Source organism: Serinus canaria, chromosome Z (assembly GCF_022539315.1).
Source record: "Serinus canaria isolate serCan28SL12 chromosome Z, serCan2020, whole genome shotgun sequence".
Classification (NCBI taxonomy): domain Eukaryota; kingdom Metazoa; phylum Chordata; class Aves; order Passeriformes; family Fringillidae; genus Serinus; species Serinus canaria.
Window position 1 is genome coordinate 9,547,720 of NC_066343.1, and position 21,634 is coordinate 9,569,353.

At 41.8% G+C, this 21,634-nt stretch overlaps 1 protein-coding gene across 5 annotated transcripts in view; it reads left to right on the forward strand.

Annotated features, from left to right (window-relative positions):
* The window catches only part of XRCC4 (X-ray repair cross complementing 4), a 145,279-nt gene that overhangs the window by 54,346 nt on the left and 69,299 nt on the right, over nucleotides 1-21,634 (forward strand). For 4 of the 5 annotated variants that reach the window (XM_050986993.1, XM_050986994.1, XM_050986991.1 and 1 more), the window contains 3 exons: nucleotides 2,409-2,575; nucleotides 7,496-7,648; nucleotides 8,033-8,136. In XM_050986993.1, the coding sequence (XP_050842950.1) occupies nucleotides 2,409-2,575; nucleotides 7,496-7,648; nucleotides 8,033-8,136 (424 nt within the window). Of the gene's footprint in view, nucleotides 1-2,408; nucleotides 2,576-7,495; nucleotides 7,649-8,032; nucleotides 8,137-8,943; nucleotides 8,994-21,634 lie in introns of those variants that run through there. The other variant, XM_050986996.1, reaches the window with a different exon arrangement.

The window sequence follows — 21,634 nt, forward strand, 5'->3', positions numbered from 1 at the left end:
GTGATGCTATTTATCTGTGCTACTGTGCCTCTCTATCTCTGTGAATTCTTTATCCAAATAGCATGGTGGTAGCTTGCAAGTGATGAAAAACAGTTTCCTTTACACAAACGTCCATCTTTGTTACTGCTGTCAGACAGCAAGTGTGATATTCAGGGGGTGCACGCCAATCTGTGGGCTACTGATAGTGTAATCTAATTTCCAAAAATAAATTAAAAGCATCTTTTCATCTGTGGCCATCAGATGCACGCCTGCTAAAGACAACAATGCTTTAGAGACAGCACATGTGAATTTGGTGGCTAATTGGAAATTAAACCTTTGGGTTTTCCACATTTTCTGATAGACTGACCTTGCTGAAGGAGGTCAGGGTGGTATCATGTGTTGGGGCAGAGACTTCCACAGATAAAAGGTCCACGTGGAAGGACTGTTCCTTGTTTCAAGCAGTGTCTTTGATAGCTTTGTGAGCAGTTCTTACCGAACCTTTTCCAGCCAAAACTTATGCGTGGCATTAGTGAAACTTGCATTTTTAAAAGGTAACAAACAATAGGCATTTTTTAATAGCTGTCTTTTATGTAATTTTCCATGCCCTTCCAAGTAAAATGGGGGGAAAACCCAAATCAAACTGCATTTCTGTTTTTAATAGGTGAGGTGCCACAACACAGAGTGAACACTTCCCTAGTGTGTATCACATAATTTAATGCCTTTTTTAAAGATGTTATAGCTGTGTATGCAAGTTGGAAAGGTGGGTAGTACCTCCCTCCATAGGGAAATACCACAAAATTTATGTCAGTCTTTTTGAAGATCACAAGATGAGAGAGACAACCCTTTCTCCTTCTTCCACTCCCTCAAACTGTTGTGTTGGATATTAATGTGTCTTCACCCAGGCTTGCATGGTTATAGCACAGCTGGCACTGGTTTGTATGCATGGCTGAGCTATTCCTCCTTTAACATGACAAAAACAACAGTTCTCTCTTGTTTATCCCAGACCGGGCCAAACAAATGTGTTCAGACCTCCTGTATATCCTGTTCAATATCCCCACTGCTGAAGGAACTCAGTGGTTCATTACAGATCCTTTAACCTCACTGGCTTGATGAGGCTGTCTATTTAACTGGAGGAGTCCTTTTAAGATTAAGAACTTGCTGTCTGAACCCTGGAGGTCACAACTTGCTGGCTGGATCTTTCATATGGACTGCATAAATTACAGAATCATAGCATCCCAGGATATGTGGGGTAGGAAGGGATGTCTGGAGATCACCTGGTCCATCCCCTGCCCAGGCAGGGAGCCCTGGTCAGGGGCACAGGAAGGTGTCCAGCTGGGCTGGGGTGTCTCCAGCCAGGGACACTCCAGGCCCTCCCTGGGCAGCTGTTCCAGGGCTCTGCCCCTCCAGGGACACAAGTTCTTCCTCCTGCTGCCCTGCACCTTGCTGCCCTTGGTTTGATGGGCACTGCTGCTGCTGCTGGCACTGGCAGCACTGGGCAGAGCCCGGCCCGTGCTCTGGCAGCCCCTGGGGATGTTTGGGTGGAGGGATGGATGGATGGATGGATGGATGGATGGATGGATGGATGGGGGGTGGGTGGTGGATGGATGGATGGATGGATGGAGGAGGGAGGGAGGGGAGGGACGGGAGGGAGGGAGGAGGGAGGGAGGGAGGGATGGATGGATGGAGGGATGGAGGGAGGGAGGGAGGGATGGATGGATGGATGGAGGGAGGGAGGGAGGGCGGGATGGATGGATGGATGGAGGGAGGGAGGGAGGGCGGGAGGGAGGCGCGGGAGGATGGGTGGGTGGGGTGGATGGATGCTGGATGTGGATGGATGGATGGCCGGACAGGGATGGATGGATGATGGATGGATGGATGGATGGATGATGGATGGATGGATGGATGGATGGATGGATGGATGGATGGATGGATGGATGATGGATGGATGGATGGATGGACGGACAGGGGATGGATGGATGGATGATGGATGGATGGATGGATGGATGGATGGATGGATGGATGGATGGATGGATGGAGGGATGGATGAGGGATGGATGGATGGATGAGGGATGTAGGGATGGATGGAGGGAGGGATGGACGGACGGACGGATGGAGGGATGGATGGATGGATGGATCCCCTGGCAGTGCTCCCTCCTGCAGCCTGCCCAGCCCAGCTCCCCCAGGCTCTGCCCAGCACACAGATGCTGCAGAGTCCTTCTCAACATTGTGGTCCTCTGGAAATAATTACCCAGTAGATTATTCCACATATTCCTCCATTCTCTGCATGACAAAATTATTATCTCCCTTTAAACTGGAGAACTGTAAGGTATTTCCTATGCTTATTAAAGATGTATTCAAGTTTACTAAGGCAAAGACTCAGTGAAGTTTCTTGTGCAGTTGAAATAAGTCATTCTTTCCTTGTGTCTCAGTTCAGACTTGGATCTCTGAGGCTGCAGGAAGTCCCAAACCCAGCAGAGGTGATCAAGGAACTCATTGGTTACTGCCTGGACAGCCTGGGGAAGCTGCAGGCCAAAACTGAGCGTCTGCAGAGGGAAAATGAAAGGCTTTTCAACAACTGGAGCGACGTGGAGAAGAGGTGAGTTCCCAGATGTATTCACAGGTGACACCTGAGAAGCTTAGCAGCAGTGAACATAAATTTTTATTCATTTGAGACATGTTTTGAGCTTAGTTAACCACAGCCCATTTGGTTGTAAAGCTCCTCCCTTTAATAAAGATGCAACTGATACTAAAATTTTGCAGTTAAAGGTGGTTTTAACTTATGAATTAGGAAAAAGCCCCAAACACCTCAAAATCTGTGGAATTAGCTTCACTTTCTTTAGGAAGCCTTTTCATTAATATTATTTCCTATGATACTTAGGACCAGCACTGTAGATTATTTACATTTTTGAGTGGGGAATAAATTACTGTTTCTTTCAACTGTTTACTTTGTTGAAGAAGCCAGAATTGAAAAATGAGTGCAGAATTATAGGAAAAAGTACCATTATTTTTCAAGAGATTTTCGTAATTGCTGTTGCATTTACAATCTGAGTTGTCTATCATTATGTAGCGAAATAATCTGTGCTTGTTTCAATAAGCATAGAACTCTTAGCACTGAGCAGTCAGGGATTTATCTTGCTTTTCTGTAGCTTTACCTGAAAAAACACACAGTCCAGGAAGATTGATGAAAGAATGCAGCTAATTTGCATTAATTTACCTTGAAAAAGAGAGCCAGCTTTTGGGAGGAGTTAGTTTTGTTTCCCTCTCATTAAAATGAGTAACAGTTTCTCCTGACAGTCTCTCTGACAAGCAAAGGGCCTCCCTAAGTAGTGTTTTACTGCTTAACAGTGTAATTGAACAATAGTGTATTGTATAACCCGTGTTCTGTGCTGCATTACACGCTGATATGTAAGAGGCATTAGTGCTTGTATCAATTTCCATGGTGGGGTGGCACTTTTACAGAGGAACCCCAAAGAAAAGGAGGAAAAAGGAAAAAAAAAAAAACCCAAGAGTTGTGTGACTGTTCTCAGTGCAAGCTGGTGGATTTCTTTAGCATGTTTATAGTTTTGAGTAGATGAAAAATGATTTTTCAGAAGATACACTGAAGGTTTTATGGTCGCCAGTCTTTGGCCATGTCTGTTAAATGCAAAATAAAAATAATTTTAAAAAAATTTTCATTCAAGAAGGACTGGGCTATTTTGGTTTTGTTTTTTGGGGGAGATTTTAGGGATGGTTTTATGTCTTGTTTGGGAGATTTTTGGGGTTTTTTTTGGTTTTGTTTTTTGAATATTTTTTCCTTTTTTTTTTGTTTGTTTGGTTTGTGTTATTTTGTTTTGTTTTGTTTTTAAATTTTCGGTAGGGTGTTTTTTTTTTTAATTCTTTTTGGCACAGCCCAGTTCTACCCTGCTGCCTCCCTTTGCTGTTTTGGCTCCAAACACTGTGAGTTGCCCCGAGCTGAACAAAGCTGTGCCTGTCTTTGTTCAGGAGGCAGGAATTCAGGATTTACATCCTGCACCACTCACGGTGCTGAGTGCTGGAACATCAAATACAGAGCACGTGGTGTGCAGAATTGCAGCCAGGGCACACCAGCCCCCAGCCCCTGCAGCTCCCTCTGCTCACAGCCTCTCTTCTCAGTACTTGATTAGAATTAAAACATAGCAGGCAGGCTTCTGAGAGCTGCTTTTGTGCCCCTTATTCGTGGGGCACTGGGTGGAATAATTCAATAATCCCATTTCCATCTCCCTGTTTCAATTCTCTTGACCATCACAGAAGTTTTGGTGAGCAAGTGGCTGCCTGGGCGTGAGTGTGTGTGTCTGTGTGTGCACACCTCAGGGATGGATGAGTTAAAATAGCAGAGCAGAATAGCTGTTTTCTTTATTTCATATAGAAAATTCAAGGCCACTTAGTTCCAGGCCAGGTTGGACATTGGGGCTTGGAGCAGCCTGGGACAGTGGAAGGTGTCCTTGCCATGGCAGGAGTGGCACTGGCTGGGCTTTAAGGCCTCTCCAACCCAAACCATTCTGTGGCAAATTTTAAGTAACAGTAACCTGCAGCAAAATAATTCCTTGAACAATAAAAATCCAATTTCTGGTTTGGGCGTGGGTTGTGTGTTTTGTTATCGGGCGTCTAAAATTTGCATAGACAAGCCAAATTTAAAATAGCTGCCAATTTATGTTGTGGTCATCTGCAGTGACAGTATATTTAAACCACAAGCAGATTATAAAAATGCAAGCTAGGAGCTTTGGGCTTGAAACTAAGTCTTCAGCATTAGCTCATCAGCATTCCATACCATTGCCAATTCTGGGGGAAGGGTGAATCTGAAATGCAAGGGAGCAGTGCCATGGGATCCAGGAATTATTTTACAGCACTGGTAACAAGGATGAATACCAGAGGTGCTGAATTGTTTCCTTCATAGTGTTGGATTGTGAAGGTTGCCACTAATAATTAAAGAAAAAACATTAGGTTTCATAGCTCACGTTCACCTCTGTGGAGCACGTGTGATTGCTCTGTGATGGGTCAGCACCTGAAATCTTGTTTTTTGTAATTAATTTCTCAGTTTATTGTTTGTCATAGTCCCTAGCAGTGTCTGGTTTCAGTGGGCTGTGCAGGATTTTTGATGCCTGTCACCTTGGGTGCATTTTGGCACGTGGGAAAGCATTGCAGAGAGACCTGAGGACGCACGAATTGGGAGGCACCACTCCAATAATCAATCCCCATTTGGGTTCATCATGCTGGGAGCTGTCTGTGGGATGAGCAGCACCTCCATTTGGTCTGAGGAGATGGTGCTTGAGGGGCACAGGGCACACTCAGGCAGCACCACGTGAGGAATGGCAATTAAAGTTTGTGTTTGCAGCCACTGAGGTATTGGAATGAAACCCATCCAGCTCTGCTCTGTGCTCAGGTGGTGAATGCCTCAGTGAATCCAGAAGGGTCCACAGAGCCACCCCACCTGCACAATTACTGCATCTGTCCCCAAGACCACTGCCTTTTACCAGTCTCTGCTGAACTATCAGATATGCCACATAACAGTGTATTTTAAAGGCTCATAAGTTGCATAAGCATTAATGTAATGCTTTTGTGCTATTCAGTGTTCTGCCAAATCAATGCCATTCTGTGTCTGGAGAATGTATTTGGATGTGGACAGCTTTGAATAATGGGGAAAAAATTAAAAAAAGGTGTTCATGTAAATGAAAACAATCATATAAGATTAACTGATGGCATACTACTAATTGGTTCTGCCCAGAGGGAAAAGTTAATATTCTAATTTTAATATTCAAGATGCTAATTTTTTTCTCCAGAGACTAAAGAAATTGGCTAGTCTTGCAGTTGGTTTCTCCACTGTACTACTCACAGTCCAGGCAGCATCAGCCTCACTTCACTGGAAGTTTCCATTTCTGTGGGTTTTCATCAGGGGATGTCCTTGCAGCACTCAGGGGTCTCACTGAAGTTATCTTAAAAGGCTCTTTTTTGGCCAAGTCAGCCACATTTCTCAATATTTCAACCAGCCTCAACTGCTCCAACATAAACCAGTGCCTTGTCAAAGTAAAGGCAGAGAGCAGCCACTTTCCCTGGTTTATGTGTGGGAGAGGGGATTATTCTACAGGATTTGATACAGACAAGATTAGCATATTTTAGACAAAATCCTTTCCCCCCCCATTTTTACGAAAACAGAAATAATTAGTATCAAGCATGTCCAGGCTCTTCTGGGCCCTGCATTAGGGTTTATGGTTCTTTATGAATTGTCTATTTATTCCCCACTAAACAGTTAACTTCCCCTTTGTAGGTGGGGAGTCTCCTGGTAGTTGATTAGTAGCTATGATCTTTCATTTAGGAATTATTGAACTGATCTGTATGGTAATGATGTTCTGCTATTTGCATTTAAATTAGATGAATTATTTATCAACTATCAAGCATATCCCTGAAGCATTGAACAGTAGGCTTAATACTTCATGAGATTTCACACATTTCACCACAACATAAAAATTGTGAGGGTTTTTTTTTTTCCTATTGTCTTGCTGCCTACATCATATATGGTTTTGATCTGTGAACAAAATAATTAGTTTTTATATAGGAAGTCTGTTGAAATCTCTTGTCTTATAAATTAATATTTTTAAAGTCTGTTACATGTCTGGGTTTAATAGCATAATAAGCCTTCTAAACTTTTTTACAGCCTTGCACAGGCTGGTGAAAAATATGTTTTTAACTTATGACTATTTACTCTACTTACCATGATCAGTAATATTATTGAGATGTTTATTTGCTTCTTGTGTATGCAGCTAATAAAATGTTTGTGGTTCAACCCAAGGACTGAAAGGTTATGAAATATAAGAATTAAATACTGAATTACATTGGCCATAAATCACTTGATTTGTTGTGCTCAGGTTTCCTTGTGTTCCAGTTTTCCTTATGAGACTTTATACACCTATATTCCTAATTTAATACTCCCATTGTGCTTCCTTTTATTGACATTCATCTACCCACATAGATCAACAGTAAAATTTTTTAAAAACCTGAAGTATATTTTCCTCTGAAGATATTAAGAGCTTCTAAGCATTTTTATGTTTTGGAATTTTCTTTCCTCTTCAAATATATTTCACACCAATGTGTGGTACAGATTTGAAACTTGTCTAGGTGTATCATATCTGTTTATAATCTCATTATGTGTATCCTCCTAAGGTATGCCCACTGTTGTGATTCAGCATTGAAAATAAAGAACATTTGCCTGTTTAAATTTTAGTTGTCTCGGGTGGAGGTGTGCAAGAACCTACCAAAAAAAAAAAAAAACCCAAAAAGACATGAAAAGAAAGGTTCACATCTGGGAACTTTCCCCTTTTGGAAGCAGAGTTCATTGCACTTCTCTGTGGAAAAACAACAAAAAAAGCTTATTCTGGCCTGTTTCAAACACAAGGGGTTGGTTCAGTTGTTCGTGGTTTGGAGTGGGGATTCCTGGCTGGCCTCAGGACAGAATTGTCTTCTAGGAAACAGAATGATTGGTGTAACAGTTAATTTTGTGCTGCAGGCTGGAAAAATGCGTGGAAGCTAAAGAGGTGCTGGAGGCAGACCTTTACAGCAGGTTTGTTTTGGTGCTGAATGAAAAGAAGGCAAAGATAAGAAACTTGCAGAAGTTGTTGAGTGAAGCTAAAGAATCCGCAGTGGACGCCAAGTGTGAAAGGTATTTCATTTCCCTGGGTTTCTTGGTGTGGAGCACATTTGAGTTTAGCTTAGTTCAGTTGCCATCTCCTTGGCCCTGACAGTGAGTGACAGTTCTTCCTGGCTGAGTGCTGGGTTATCCAAACCAATCCTGGAAGTCAGGGAAGAGGAGGATTCTTTCTGGCATCCCTGCAGGCAGCAGCATGTTACAGTGGGTGCTGTAGCCAAGAAGTGAGTGTTTGATGGATCTGTCCTGCTTTCTGCTGGGCTGCAGTTGATTTTCCAATAAGATCATGTCCCTGCTCTTTCCATAGGTGGTGATTTCATACATATTCTCCCTGAATTATTTAATTCCTTTGAGAAACAAAAATACCTTATTTCTTTCCCTTTCTTTTGATGTTTTTAGGGATAGTATAGCTACTACTCAGGTGGTTGTAAAGAGAGAAAACAACTATGATGCCAGCACTGATGAGGAAAGTGAAAATCCAGCACGGGCCTCGTTGCCATCAGGTAAGACAGAAAGCATTGTCTTTGTGTTATATCACAGACAGGCTTTGTGTGAATAAACCTTAAGGAAGGCAAAATACTACCTGACAGATTGCTCTGTGACAAGCCAGCCAGCAAGACTTAAAAATACCTCTCCTGGAGCAGAGTACAATACTGGCATTTTCAAATTAGAGAGGGGAGGTTTAAAAGCATGTTGTACGAGTGAAGGCACTGTCATTTCTTGCAAAGTGACAAATTACACACTTTGCAGAACTAATGACAGTCTAACAGTATCTGAACCGTCAACAATTCCATTTTAAATTCTAGGAATCATGATGTGCGTGCCATGATTGATAAAGTGTAAAAGGTAGCTCCTGACAGTTTCATTAGTGTTTAAAAAGGGAAAAGAGGGGAGTTTTAACAGCTATAAAAAGAGCTGTGTGCATAAATGGAATGAAAGTGTATTTATAGCAGAATCCACTTTAATTTGTCAGAGAATTTTTGGCCTTGTGAAGATGCTCATGAAACTTAATCTGATGAATTTTTCCAGGACTAGAGCCTTGTAAAGTGTGTGGGATGCAGTGATGGCCCATTATACAGTACAAAATATTTAACTGTGAATCAGAATTTTGGCATGTTTGTGATAAACTAGTGGGAATATCCGGGGCAAATGCTATCAAAGTTTCAGAACTGGAATGGTAGTTGTAATATGGTCTATATATGTATAGATATATACACATATGTGTATAAAAATAGATACATAAACTTCCCTTCAGGTCTGCAAAAGTTGCTATGGGTTCTCTCACTGAAGCTTTTTTATTTCTACCACAGGTAAAGGTAATCCAGACAACAATGTTTTCCTGTAAAACAGCAATTTTCTCTGCATATTGGGAGCTGGAAGTGGTCAGGACCCTGGTGCCAGTGGCCAACAGCTGGTTACTCATGTGGGCCTGCTTGCAGAGGAATTTCTGCCTTTATATAAAGTAGGCAGAGCTTCAGACAAGTGGAGGAAATTGTGATCACAGAAAGAAATAATTTAGTGCTTCACTGTTTCTCCAGAAGTCTTTGCTGTCAGGGGTAATTGTTCAGTTCAGGTAACATGATGAGGAATTTTTTTTGTGAAAAGGCAAGGAAAAGTGGAAGGTGTGGAGTCTTCTTCTAAATTCAGTGGGGCCTAAGTAGCTCAGTGAGAGTTTTGAGACAGAGATATGTATTTAATAATGAAAACAACACCCACTGCCCTGCTCAGGCAACCACGAAGGACTGGACTGGAAAATACACCAGCTGTATTTCTGTTTTAGGTGCAAACAAAAAATGTACTTTCTTTAGTCTTTGAGGGATGCAGTCCTCAGGGTTTTGGTCCTGCCTGGAAGAGTTCAGATGCAAAAGCTGCAGATAACATGAAGACCATAAAGTTAATGCTCTGGGTAACACAGTTGAGCTTTTCAAGGCAATGGCACTGCTGAGCCCTCACAATGAATATCCCTGAGGCCAGTTGGTGCTCCTCCTGTGTGCACAGCTTTCTCTCTCAGTCAACAATGGGAAAGCACAGCTGGGTGCTGGGTATCTGAAGTCTGTCCTAGAATCTCCACACTCAAAAAGAGGCAAACCATGTCTTTATGGAGAAAACAGTGATTCAGGGATGAGTGGAATGAGTGGATGATGAAGCTCAAAGCTAAATGAAGCATCAAGGACTGTAAGACATAAAAGATAAGACAGATAATATTTGGGGTTTTTTTCTGTTTATCCTAGTTTTCCTATATTCTAGTTCATCATTGTATTTCCCCTTAGGACTCAAAATGTCATTGCAGGAGTCAGTGAGAATTAGAAGATCATTGAGGTAGTTTTAGTAGATATTGGTGAAACCCACAATCAAGAGAGAAGATCATAATTAAAAAACTTCTTTGAAGGAAAGTGAAGGCAGGTGTGTGTATGCACACACAGATGCACAGTAAAAGTGCATTTGTATATGTGCCTGTCCAAATAATTCACTATTAATTGAAAAGGCAGCAGTGCTCAGCAGGTGATTTGGTTTGTGTTGGGAGGGGAGAATTATCTTGTGATGGAACACCACAACTTGTGGTGGTTCCATCACAAGATAATTCTGTTCTAGCACCTCATGGGGATGTTACACAGAGGCTATGGAATCCAGACAAAATAATTTTCAAAATCATCATCATTTGCAAAATCAGAAAAAAAAAGCCCCAAAAGTCAGGATTTGTTGAGCTGCAGAATTTAAAACTCTGTCTGAAGGTTTTTCTTAATCATTAATAATTGTTCTTCTCCCTGAATTTTTGGGGCACTCAAATGTCAGGATATTTCAGTGGATATGGAAGAAAAACCAGCTGATGTTTATTAAAGAAAATTTAATGACTAATTTAGTTATCAGTCTGGTGTTGATCTAATGGAAATATTTTAACAAGAGCCAATGAAGGAAAATATTAAGGAAATGAGTAAGAAATCATTGCAATCTTTCTAAAGGGGCAGAATCTGGAGCCTAAAAGTTCACCTAAAATTTCTTGGCTTTTTGGCATTTCCAGTGCTATTTGTAGGTTTGATTGATGGTTTGCTTTCTCACAACAGTTTCTGCATCATAGCTTAAAGCAAAAATCAACTGAAACATGGTAGTTTTTGTCTTGCCTACACACTGATGTAGTTAACGCTTTATACTGTAAAGGGAGAAATTAAAATTGAATTAGTAAGTGTTCTAAAGCACTCAGAAAAACAGCTGATGAGAATTGCACCCCTTAGAAATAGTACAATGTTTATAAATAATTATACATTTAGAAATGATGTTGTGTGTGATTCTACACAGGAGCTTTGCCTGCCATGCCATGAGCATGGGAGGAATATATTTAAAATCTTGTTTGGGGCTGTGAATGTGAGGTTGAGAAAGGCACAGAGCTCCAGCTCTCACTGCAGATTAATAAAGTCTGAAGCAGCAGCTACAGATGATGTGTCAGTTCCTTGAAATGCCTGTGAGCTCCTGCTTGAGAGAGGAGGGAAGAGATGAAGGAAATCCTGCTGCTGTTCCTCATGGATGGAGTGTCAGGAATGTTTCTTGGGAGCAGGACAGGGCTGGTTTTACTTTGGCTTGTTGAGGTTTTGCTCCAGGGTTGGTGAGATTCTCAGAGTTACCAAACGCAGGTGTAGTTGTTATTTTCTCTACTGGTGCTTCAACAAAGTTTCCCCATCTGGAGCAGAGCTGCAAATGCACTCAGAGGGTGTGGAGTGGGGTAAGGCTGTGGTTCCCTTCCTGTGCTGGTGCCAGCTGGACCCAGTTGTTCCTTAAGGGGGAAAAACCAAACCACAAACCCCAGCAATCACCAGCCTGTGCTCCTCTTAGCCCACAGGAGTGAGTGTGTGACTCAGCATGATGCCACCACACTCTGATGCAAGATGGTTTTGTCATTTTAGGATACAGAAACACTTATTCTGGTTAAGGACAACCCAGTTGTTACAGATTCCTCTTTCTTCCCCTCTGCTCTGAATTGTCCTGGTTTTGTTTACTGAGCTCTTCCTCCTGAAAATGGATCAGGGATCCTGAAATGACAATAGCAGTTTGATAAATCATAACTTGATATCAGTGGTTGGAAATAATGGCTTTGTCCTGCAAAACAACTCCTTTTACTAACTGAAACCTCTTTTAGTGGTCCAGGTTGCAGGAGGCTTTTAAAACATGAGCAAGGATGGGATAACTGTTCCCCCTCTCTGCTGCCTTCCCAGGAGCTTGAAAGGGAGATGGAGGGTAACAGTTTACTCTTCACAGTGCCTGGAAAGTGACCAGGAAATAGAATATTAATCCTCCACCCAGGTATTTGATAAAACTGCAGGGAAAGATTTAATTATTGCAATCTATTATAGATATGAAGGATGACATAGCAGGTGGGATGTAGGCAATGGAAGAAATTCTTTTGTGATTTATTGTTGTTATTTTCATTTATAAATGCTATTATATGTGACTGCCTCAGGACAGAACAAGGCTGCTGTGCCCCAATTTACAGTCAGCCTGCATCCTGTTTTATTTTCTCTTGTCCCTGAATTCTTTAGTTATATTTCACATTATAATTGGTAGAAGTTACTTCTCCTTAGGGTAAGAAGGGATGTCATGATCTGCCCTGTTGGAGCAAATAAAATTTTATGATCTGTGTTTCTTGCCAAGGTGTGTGGAAATATTCCATATTTCCCCAGACATTCAGTGGCCACACTTTTCTGCAAGTTTGATGATGAGGGCAGGTTCAGAATTGGTTGTACTAAAATCTCAGCAGAGCTCACAGTAAATAAGAGCAAGCACCTTGCCATCTCCCACTGCCTCACCATGCAAATGTTCTCACCCCCTCCATTCAGTCTCCTGCTCTGGGGATTGTGTGTTATGCCCTCAGGACTTTGTGGCACTTTAAATTTAATTAGCTCTCCTGTGTAGTCCAATCCACTGATGGCTTGGTGCTGCTGGTTAATAAGCTTTGATCAAAGTTAATAACAATAAAAGAAGCCTTTTGTAACAGCACCCGGCTGTGCTGTGCAGTTAAAGTTCCATCTGTGAAGGCTTCTCTTTGAAAGTCTGTTTTTAAGGAGTTTTAGTACTTAGCCATCTTAATTTACCTTGGGTTTAGATTATTTCTCTTTTTGTCAAGCTGTAATTAGAAATGGTTCATCCTAAGGAATAATCTCCTTTCCCTTTCCCTTAAAGCTGTAGATACCTTTTCTTTTCTTCTCCCTGAAACTTGATACTGATTGTTCCCCCCACAACCTGATGGTTTTATGCCTCTGAAATACTTGTGGTGGCCAGACTGGTTTCCCCCTGTGTTACACCAGGTGTCATGGTCAAAATACATTTACAGTACAAGATGTTCCTTGCCCCTTTAAAAATCCTGTTGTGAGTGTTGCACTAAGAGGGATTTACAACATATTACCCTGACATTTTTCCATGAAAATTATCAAAATTGCTTATATCTCTGCATATTCTCCACACACCTTCTTTCTGTTCCTGCTTCAGCATTTAAAGTGATGCAGCTGGATGTGGTTTCCCCAAAATGAGTCATTATTCAATGAATTTCTATAACTGACAGAGTCAGATTTATGCTTTGGTAAGGCTGTTGAAAGTCTGGTGATTGATCAAAAAAAGTAGAGAAACCAATGATCACACTGCACAGTTAGGTGCAACAATGTGGATTAATGTAAAATTTAAAAATGTTTGTTGCTGTATTATCCACATACTGCTAGATATTACACATGAAAGAACTTTTATTTCCTTGGTAAGTTGTAAAATGTTTTCAGGTGCTTTTTAATTTCTGCATAAATCATCACATTAACTGCCTTTAGTATATTTAAGTTAAATTGTAAGACCCTTCTTTTAGAATCCTTTCCAGACCAAGCTGCTGATTACAAGTTAGATGCACACCCATGAATCCAGTGTTGGTTTTTTTTTTTTCCTCTTCTCCTCAACTGAAAATCCAGGTTAATTTCAACAGTTCAGCAATGTGCACTTTGAACAGATGTAAAATTATTTCATTTTTGCGGGGAGGGGGTTAATATGGTCATGCAAAGGAGAGTAAGTGACATGAAGTTCTTAAGTAAATAAGTCAAAATTAAATCCATTAATGAGGCAGTGCCTTATCTCCTTCCCTGAATAATGGAAGCATTTCCCAAGCCTATTTTGACACCTGTTGGTAGAGAATTTAACTCCCCAGTGGTGAAACTGGGACATCAGTGGTGCTGGAGCTGTGCCCTGCTCTGCCTCATCCTCCTCCAATCCACAGCTGGAGAGCCACTGCTTATCAGGTGAGCAGGAAACTCCTGCCAGGCATCAGCAGCCTGCCAGGGGCAATCCCCATTCCAGCTTCTGTTTCTGCTGTAATCCACAGTCCCTGCATTTGTTTAGCACCCAGGGTAATGGTCCTTTTGGGATCTGGTGCAATTAAAGGACCTGGCAGGGATTATTTTTATTACACCAAATTATTCTTCAATACTTGTATTATGGACCTCAGGAGTGACTGAATTCAGTGCACAGTGAAATGCAAGCCTGCCCAGGAAACCTCTGTCACACAATTTAGTCCTGAACTTTATCCTCCCACTGTCCCAGCCTGGCCTTGGACATTTCCAGGGATCCAGGGGCAGCCACAGCTTCTCTGGGAATTCCATCCCAGTCCTTCCCCACCCTCACAGGGAACAATTCCTTCCCAATATCCCATCTGACCCTGCCCTGTGCCACTCGTAATGCAGACAGGAAGAAACAGCATCAAAAATATTTACGTATATTTCACGATATACTGAAAACAAGATAACTGACATGCAGAAAACACAGTGCACTTCCATTCAGTTTTTGAGACCACATCTGTACTTCAGAAGAGCTGACATTTGGTTTAGCACTGTTGGCTCTTGGGGAAGGATCCTTTCAGCAAGGAGAAGTAATGGTTCTTGAGGAAGGAAGGTTGCTGAAAGGGTGGTGATCCTGAACACTGGGGTAAAAACCCTTCTTTTCAGCTAGGGAATGGGCTGCCCATCAGTGCCAGCCAGCAAAGCCCTGGATGCTGCAGGTGCTGGCACACCAGGGAGCAGCACATTCCAGCACAGTTTGCTGTCACCTGTGGCTGTTCCAAGTTCTAGAACAGCTCTTCTGATGCAGAGTTGAGTATTTTGCAGGCTGCCTTCTCAAACTGCACATTTCATGGCAGTGGGCAGTTCCCCAGTGCTGGGTGCACACACCAGTTTATTTTTTATTTGGACTGTGGGGGCATTTCCTCTGGCCACCTGTGCAACACTCACTGCCATAATTATCTTAATGACTTCCCAGCTGCATTACAGTGTCTCATCCCAGCAAACAGCCTGTGTTGATTAAAAGTTGGGTTGCTCAAGACTGTACTAAGCCCTGTGGTTGTTCCCTTGATTTATTGCTTTTCCAGGTTAAAGCACACATCCCTGTTTTTAACTGGAAGTTTTCTCAGCCAGGCTGTACCTTGTGAGTCTGGTGGGTCTTGGCTGGATTTGAGAGTTGGTTTCCCTGTTTGGCTCTTCATTGTGCCTTTAAGCCCAGTGGAAGCTTGATGGGAAACAGATTTTACACCTAAGGAAATGTCAAAGTCATCACTCTATCTAAAACAGGAATAGAAAAAAAGTTTTATTTTAGTGCTTTAAAACCTTTGAGTAAGAAGAAGGAAATCTCATTGCTTCATCCAAAAATCATGAATGTAATACTCCTCTGAACTTTTTTTTAACTTATTCCCTCCTCGTCTTCTCTACTGTCCTGCCTATTTTACTGGATATTAGTGTTATTTATGTCCATCTCAGGTAAAAGGTACTCTCTTAGTACTCTAAAATCACCTTCCTACCTTAAACTTTTATTTTTAAGGTGGCACATAGATCAATCTAAAAGACAGGCACTGAGAGTGAGGTGATAAAATTGCACTAGAAAAATTTGCTTTACTCAGTGGAAACCATAAATGACGGCACTAAACTCATACACAAATTCCACATAAATCACTTGGCATGTTGCCATACTTCCTGGAAAGCAGCTTTTTGGGGTTTTGGGTTTTTTTTTTTTTTTTTTTTTTTTTGGTTTTGTTTTTTGGTCAGTTTACTGAAAGGCTGAGAAGTTCCTTTTCATCTTTAGGATGAAAGGCTCTTCTCAAGGACCCTTCTCCTCAATATCCATGACGCTGCATGCATCATGTGCATGGATTTAATGCAGAATATTATGAATTTGTGAAACTTGGAAGGGGGAAAATGGCTTCAAGATAATCCAGGCACAATAGGCAAATGCCATCTGTAGTCATTATTCCAGATTTTGTCGTGCATTTTGCTGCATTCTGCTTGGTTCTGAAGGTTCACCTGAACTCGCTGGTTTATGTACAGCAGGCCAGGTGACCTCGTAAAGGAGCTCTCAGTTACACACCCTGTGTCCAGGAAGGTCAAACACCAAATTTCACACTCTGAGAGAGAACTTTCCCATGTGGGATCAGATAGAGGGGAGATGTTTTCACATCTGGAGCTGTCAGCAGCATCTAATTATCTTGTTTTATTTATTTTTTTTTTTTACTTACTATATAAATTAAAAGTAATAAAGGAAATAATGCCAAAGCAAAAGTAATGTAAACTCTGAGTTTTGGGTTTTTTTTTTTTAATTAGGTGCAGAGAGAACCCAGTATACATGAAGCACAGAGAATGTGCATTTCCTCAGACGTACAAATACCTCATTTATTCACCTTTTTTTTTTCTTTTTAATATCTGCTGAGTTTTACTCTGTTAGGACACACAAAACATCACACTTGCTAACCTTACAGAGAGAGCAAAATCCATGAGGTTCACAGATTTTTATTTAAAAAAACAGGTCCAAAACCCACTGTGTGCATCCTGACTATGACACCCCTATTTTAGAAACAAAATATCTAATTTTTGTTTAAATAAAAAGAAGCTCACAGATGGATTCATCTTCCTGCAGTTTTCATCTCCATTTTACAAGTCTTAACCTAGCTTTGCTCCTGTCCCTGTGAGTTAATAGGTGTGATTGTGATCACCTGGGACCAATCACACTGAAATCATTGGGCCCTCTTTTAAATTCTTCCCAAATTTAAGCCCAGTAAATTACTTTTCTAGAGAAGGTATCCCTGTAGTCAAGCTGCAGACCTCTTCTTCCCTTGTAGCCTATAAAAATGTCAGTAATAACTCATTTATAACTCATTACCAATTCTGACATTGTGTAAAAAGACACAATATCACTCTTGATGCAAACAGAAATTTGGATGCTCTTTGAGCAGTTCAGAACATACTGTTCTGGAAATCTGGATATCTAAATGTAAATTAAAATGAGTGACCATCATTATTTCTTTGTTTTTTTCACAGATTGTGGGGTAAAATTTTAACCTTATTGTGTAGATATCAATTGTGTCCAAATTCAGGGTAATTAAAATGAAACAAAAAAGGTACATTACCACACATTTGTGTGTACCAGTATTTCTAAATATACTGATAATAGAATGAGAACTAAAAATTGGCATTGATTCCTTGACAGCTTAGCCTCTCTCAACCAAGTAACTGCCTCAATCATTTGAAAGCCACAATGAAAATAGTGTTCAGTGTTGATGTGCAGGGCAGAAACCAGTTTCCTATGCCTATGTGAAATGACTTCCAGGGGATTCCTTTGTCCAGTTTGAGAGCAGAGTTTTTGGAGGTTTTTTATTTAATGAGGATATGAAACTTCCTCAACAAAAAAGCGAATAGGCAGCTCTTTGGTGATAGCTAAAAATCTCAGCTTTCACGAGTACCAAAGTAATTTTCATGATTAAATGGGTTAATCCATCTGTAGCTTAGAAAGATATTGGATGTAACCAGTTCAGGCAAGAACAAAAGTCCTAATTTTTGTCTCTGTAATGAACCTGGATGTTTCAGGTGGAGAAATAAACTCAGCTTGTAGGAGAAGACCTTGGAGCAGGGTTTTGTCTCAGCTGAGACTGGGTCTTGCAGGTGTGCTCACCTGGCTGCAGTGTTTTCCCAGCTTACACAGCCCCCAGATTTCCCTCTGCTGATCCTGCAACTGTCTCCAATTCCACAGAGGAAAAGCAGGGTTTATTTGGGATTAGCCATACTGCGAGCTGTTGTCTCAGTCAGGAGAAAAACAGCTCTTTAATCTATAGCCAGGTGTTGGATTCTCACAAGGATATTCATTACCTGGGTTCCTGGGAGAGGAGGGTCAGGTCAGGAGTATCTAATTGCCAGCAATTTCCTTGAGACCTTTCCTGGTTAACCTGTCTGTAATCCCCAGGGGTTCTTTCAGGGCTGATGTTGGCATTCTGGCACTCTCAGTGGGTTATTTGAATTTTGTCCCACCATCTCCACGTGGCGTGAATGCACTTCATCTGCTCTAAGCTTCAAAGTGATTTAAAAAAAAAATTCTAAATATAAAATAAAGTTGTTGTGTACTCCCTACTCGATTGTTTACTTCATTACACCTCAACAAATATTAACTTCTCTAGTTAGGCATGAAATTTGGTCTACTTTGGGATCAGTATCATTAACTAAATGGATCACTAGCATAGCTTGTTGCTACTTCAGGAAGCATCAAAGCACTTTGGGTGCAATCTCTGAATTCTAGCAAGGCTTGGAAAATTTTAATGGAGACGAAATTTTCTTTTGTTGTTTTTGTGGCTTTGATTTTTGTTTTGTTTTGTTCTAGAGGTGAGGAGTAGAAAGCAAAAACCATTTTCACTCCATGGAGCTGCCCTGTGGCCCAAGGGAATGTGATAGGATTTGGGAGACATCTCAGTGAAGGGAGGCATGGCTTCTGTCTTGCACCATTGATCAGTGTGTGAGTGAGGGGAATGAGGATGAAGCAGGTGCCAAAATGTGTGTGTTTGTGGTGGAAACAGCACACAGGGTGTGACCTGACAGAGCCCCTAACATGTGCATGGGGTGCACTAAGCAACCTTGGGGAAATCTCCTGGAAATGCTGATTTTTCCAAAGCAGTTGCATGCTGTGAACCCGTGAAAATCCCTTATTAGGTAAGACACTTTGTGCTTAGTTACCAGTGACTCCTGGTTTCCATGTGTGGAAGACTCACAGTATTTTTTGGTTGGGATTTGCAGGAACACCCGTCTGTTGTGGGAAGGAAAAGATATATAAGATATGCAAAATGACAGGGACATCTGGTATATAATTTTTGTAGCCAGTCTATAAAAGTTCCACAGAATCCATGAGACAGGGTTGTGTGTAGATCACACAGGCTGGTTTGTGTTGGAAGGTACCTTGAGGATTACCCAGTGCCATGGCAGGGACACCTCCCACTGTTCCAGGCTGCTCCAAGCCCCAGTGTCCAGCCTGGCCTTGGGCACTGCCAGGGATCCAGGGGCAGCCACAGCTGCTCTGGGCACCCTGTGCCAGGGCCTGCCCACCCTGCCAGCACCCGTGGCTTTCACCTGGCTGCTTTTATTAGTGTGAATTTCCTCATAGCATGTAACAAGCAGTTAATTTTTGTTTAGTCCTTGTGCTGAACAGAGCCTTTTCTTAGATCAGAATCAACTCCTCTCCATTTGCTGTGAGACACTGCTTGCTCCCAGCTTCTATCTGTGTCCAGAGGTGAAGCCTCATCCTTACTCCAGCCCTGCTCCTGGGTTTAATTAGCCCTAAGAGCACTGGGCTCATACCTGTCCTTCACAAAGTCTGTGCCTTGCTCAGCCCTGGCTCCACCCAGCACTGTTTGCAGCCTGCCTGAAGACAGAGTTCCCCGATTCTCTCACTTGACAACAACAAATCTGAGTCACAATTCCCAGCCATGTCTCTAGGTGTGCTGAACAAACATCCCCACAGAACACTGCTGCCTGTTTGTGTGGCTGCTGCCTGCAAAACGAGCCTTTGTGCAGCAGGTTCAAAACATGTTGATGCTCCAGTGGAAGCTGCTTGTAAATTGCACCTGGTTTGATTTCAGTTCTGTTGAGCAAACAGGTCAATTCCAATATCATTACCTACCTTGACTGGTAAAGGAAAAGGAAATTTGGGGATTGATGTAAAATGCAGATGGACTTTTAGGTTAAATGGATTTTCAATCGTTTCACTATACCATCATTCATTTTTGATGTGATGTGCTCTATTTTTACTTCACCTTGCTATTTTTTCTGTCCCTCCCATGTCTAAAACTATTTCATTAACCAGTGAAATTTAGGAACATGTTCTGCCAAGTTTCTTTAACTTTTGAGGACATTAACAAATCACTAACCAAGCACAAAATGCCATCAAGATACAGAAGAAATTTAAAAACACCTCCTCTCTGCGTGCCCAGGAGGGATAGGTTCCTATTGTGCTCTTACCTTAACTTTTCATCAAAGTGGAGAACAGAGAACTATTTTCTTTCTGGAAATTGTAGTTTAAACTTCCCAGAAATGATTGAGTCTTATAGCTTTTAGGGAAATGTAAAAAGTGCTTCTGCCCACCAAGGACTTCATAAAGATTTTTGGCACTTGTGACATGAATGCATCTGTCTTTTTCTAGTGATCAGAAACGGAGGCTGACTGTGAATGATGGAAATGGAATCTTCAATTCCCCACTTCCCTCTGCCTAACTGTTTTTTCTTTTTCTTTTTTTTTTTTTTTTTTCTTTGAGAGAGAGAATGAAAGGTGTTGTACAGGTAGCCATCAGACTGAGCAGCTGCCCTTAATTATTGCAGGCTGATGACACTGACCACTTCACACCAAGGGTAAAATCAGATCTCTGCCATGAGTCCCAACATCTTGGGAGCCTTCCCCATGAAGGAGGGCAGGAATTAGAAGATTCCCAACAGAGGATTTTTGAGGGCTATGAGTGCTTTCAAGCTATCCTTAAAGATATCTGAATCATAGGATTGATGCCAGTCATTTTCAGAAAGCATCATCAGCAAGCTCCAAACTGTGATTAGCCTTTGGTTTGCGAGTGAATTATGTCTCTTTCTAGGCGACCAAGCTGCTTCCAGATGCTTTATTCTTTACTTGGTTGCAACACTTGGTTTAAGAGCTGCCAAATGAAAAAATCTACTCTCTTTCTAGGCATATGAACATCTTAAAGCTGTTTCAGTGTCTGAGAACCTCCCAGTTAGCTTCACAGCACAGCTGAATATTGATAATTTGAGGAAATAATAGGTGGAAAATCACTGGAAACAGGCATCATTCTCACTCCACACTGAGAGAAGGAGGGTCTTGTCCACCTCATAGAAACATGGAATTGCAGATTCACAGATTCACTAAGATTGGGTGAAACATTAAAGATCATGGAGTCAGATGGTGACGCCAGCCCTGCCATGTCCCTAAAACACCACATCCACACATTTATTGAATGTTTTCAAGGATGATTCCACCACTGCCCCAGGCAGCCCATCCAGCACTTGAAAACCCTTTGTGTGAAGAAATTATTCCTAATACCCAAACTAATCCTCCCCTGGCGCAACCTGAGGCCATTTCCTCTTGTCCTGTCTCTTGTCCAGGGGCAGGAGAGACCAACCCTATTGCTGGACCTCTGAGTTTTGGAGAGCCAAGGAGAGAAGATGATTTATTTTGGGTAAACTAAGGATGGAAGACATGCAGCCATCCCATTGTAGGCACCTTTATGGGCACTGGAGGTATTTTATGTGCAGGGGAGAGCCAGCTGTGCCACTGAAGTGTCATTGACACTGGAGAGCTGCACAGAGCATCCAGATAAGCCAGCACTTTCAGGAGATACTTATGCGTTATGGCTGAAAGACATTAAATGGTTTCTTGAAGCCCCAGCCCCATTAATGATGTGTCTCTAGCCTACTGAGGAGAATTTTTACTGTATGAATGATGGAAAGTTGCCTTAAAATAAATCACTGGTGAGTTTCCCCTGTTGAGCTGGAGGGGAAGGAATGGGCCCAGGAGATGAGCCTCAGTGGGGCAAGAGGATATAATCCACAGCTCCTGTCTTCTGGTGGGAGAAAAGCTGCTAAATTCAGGGTACAGATTAGGGATTTTGCAGCTCTAAGGTGGGAAAAATGTCTGTTTCACTCTGTGCTTCTCCATCCTACTGCAGCAATGAGTAGTAGCACTA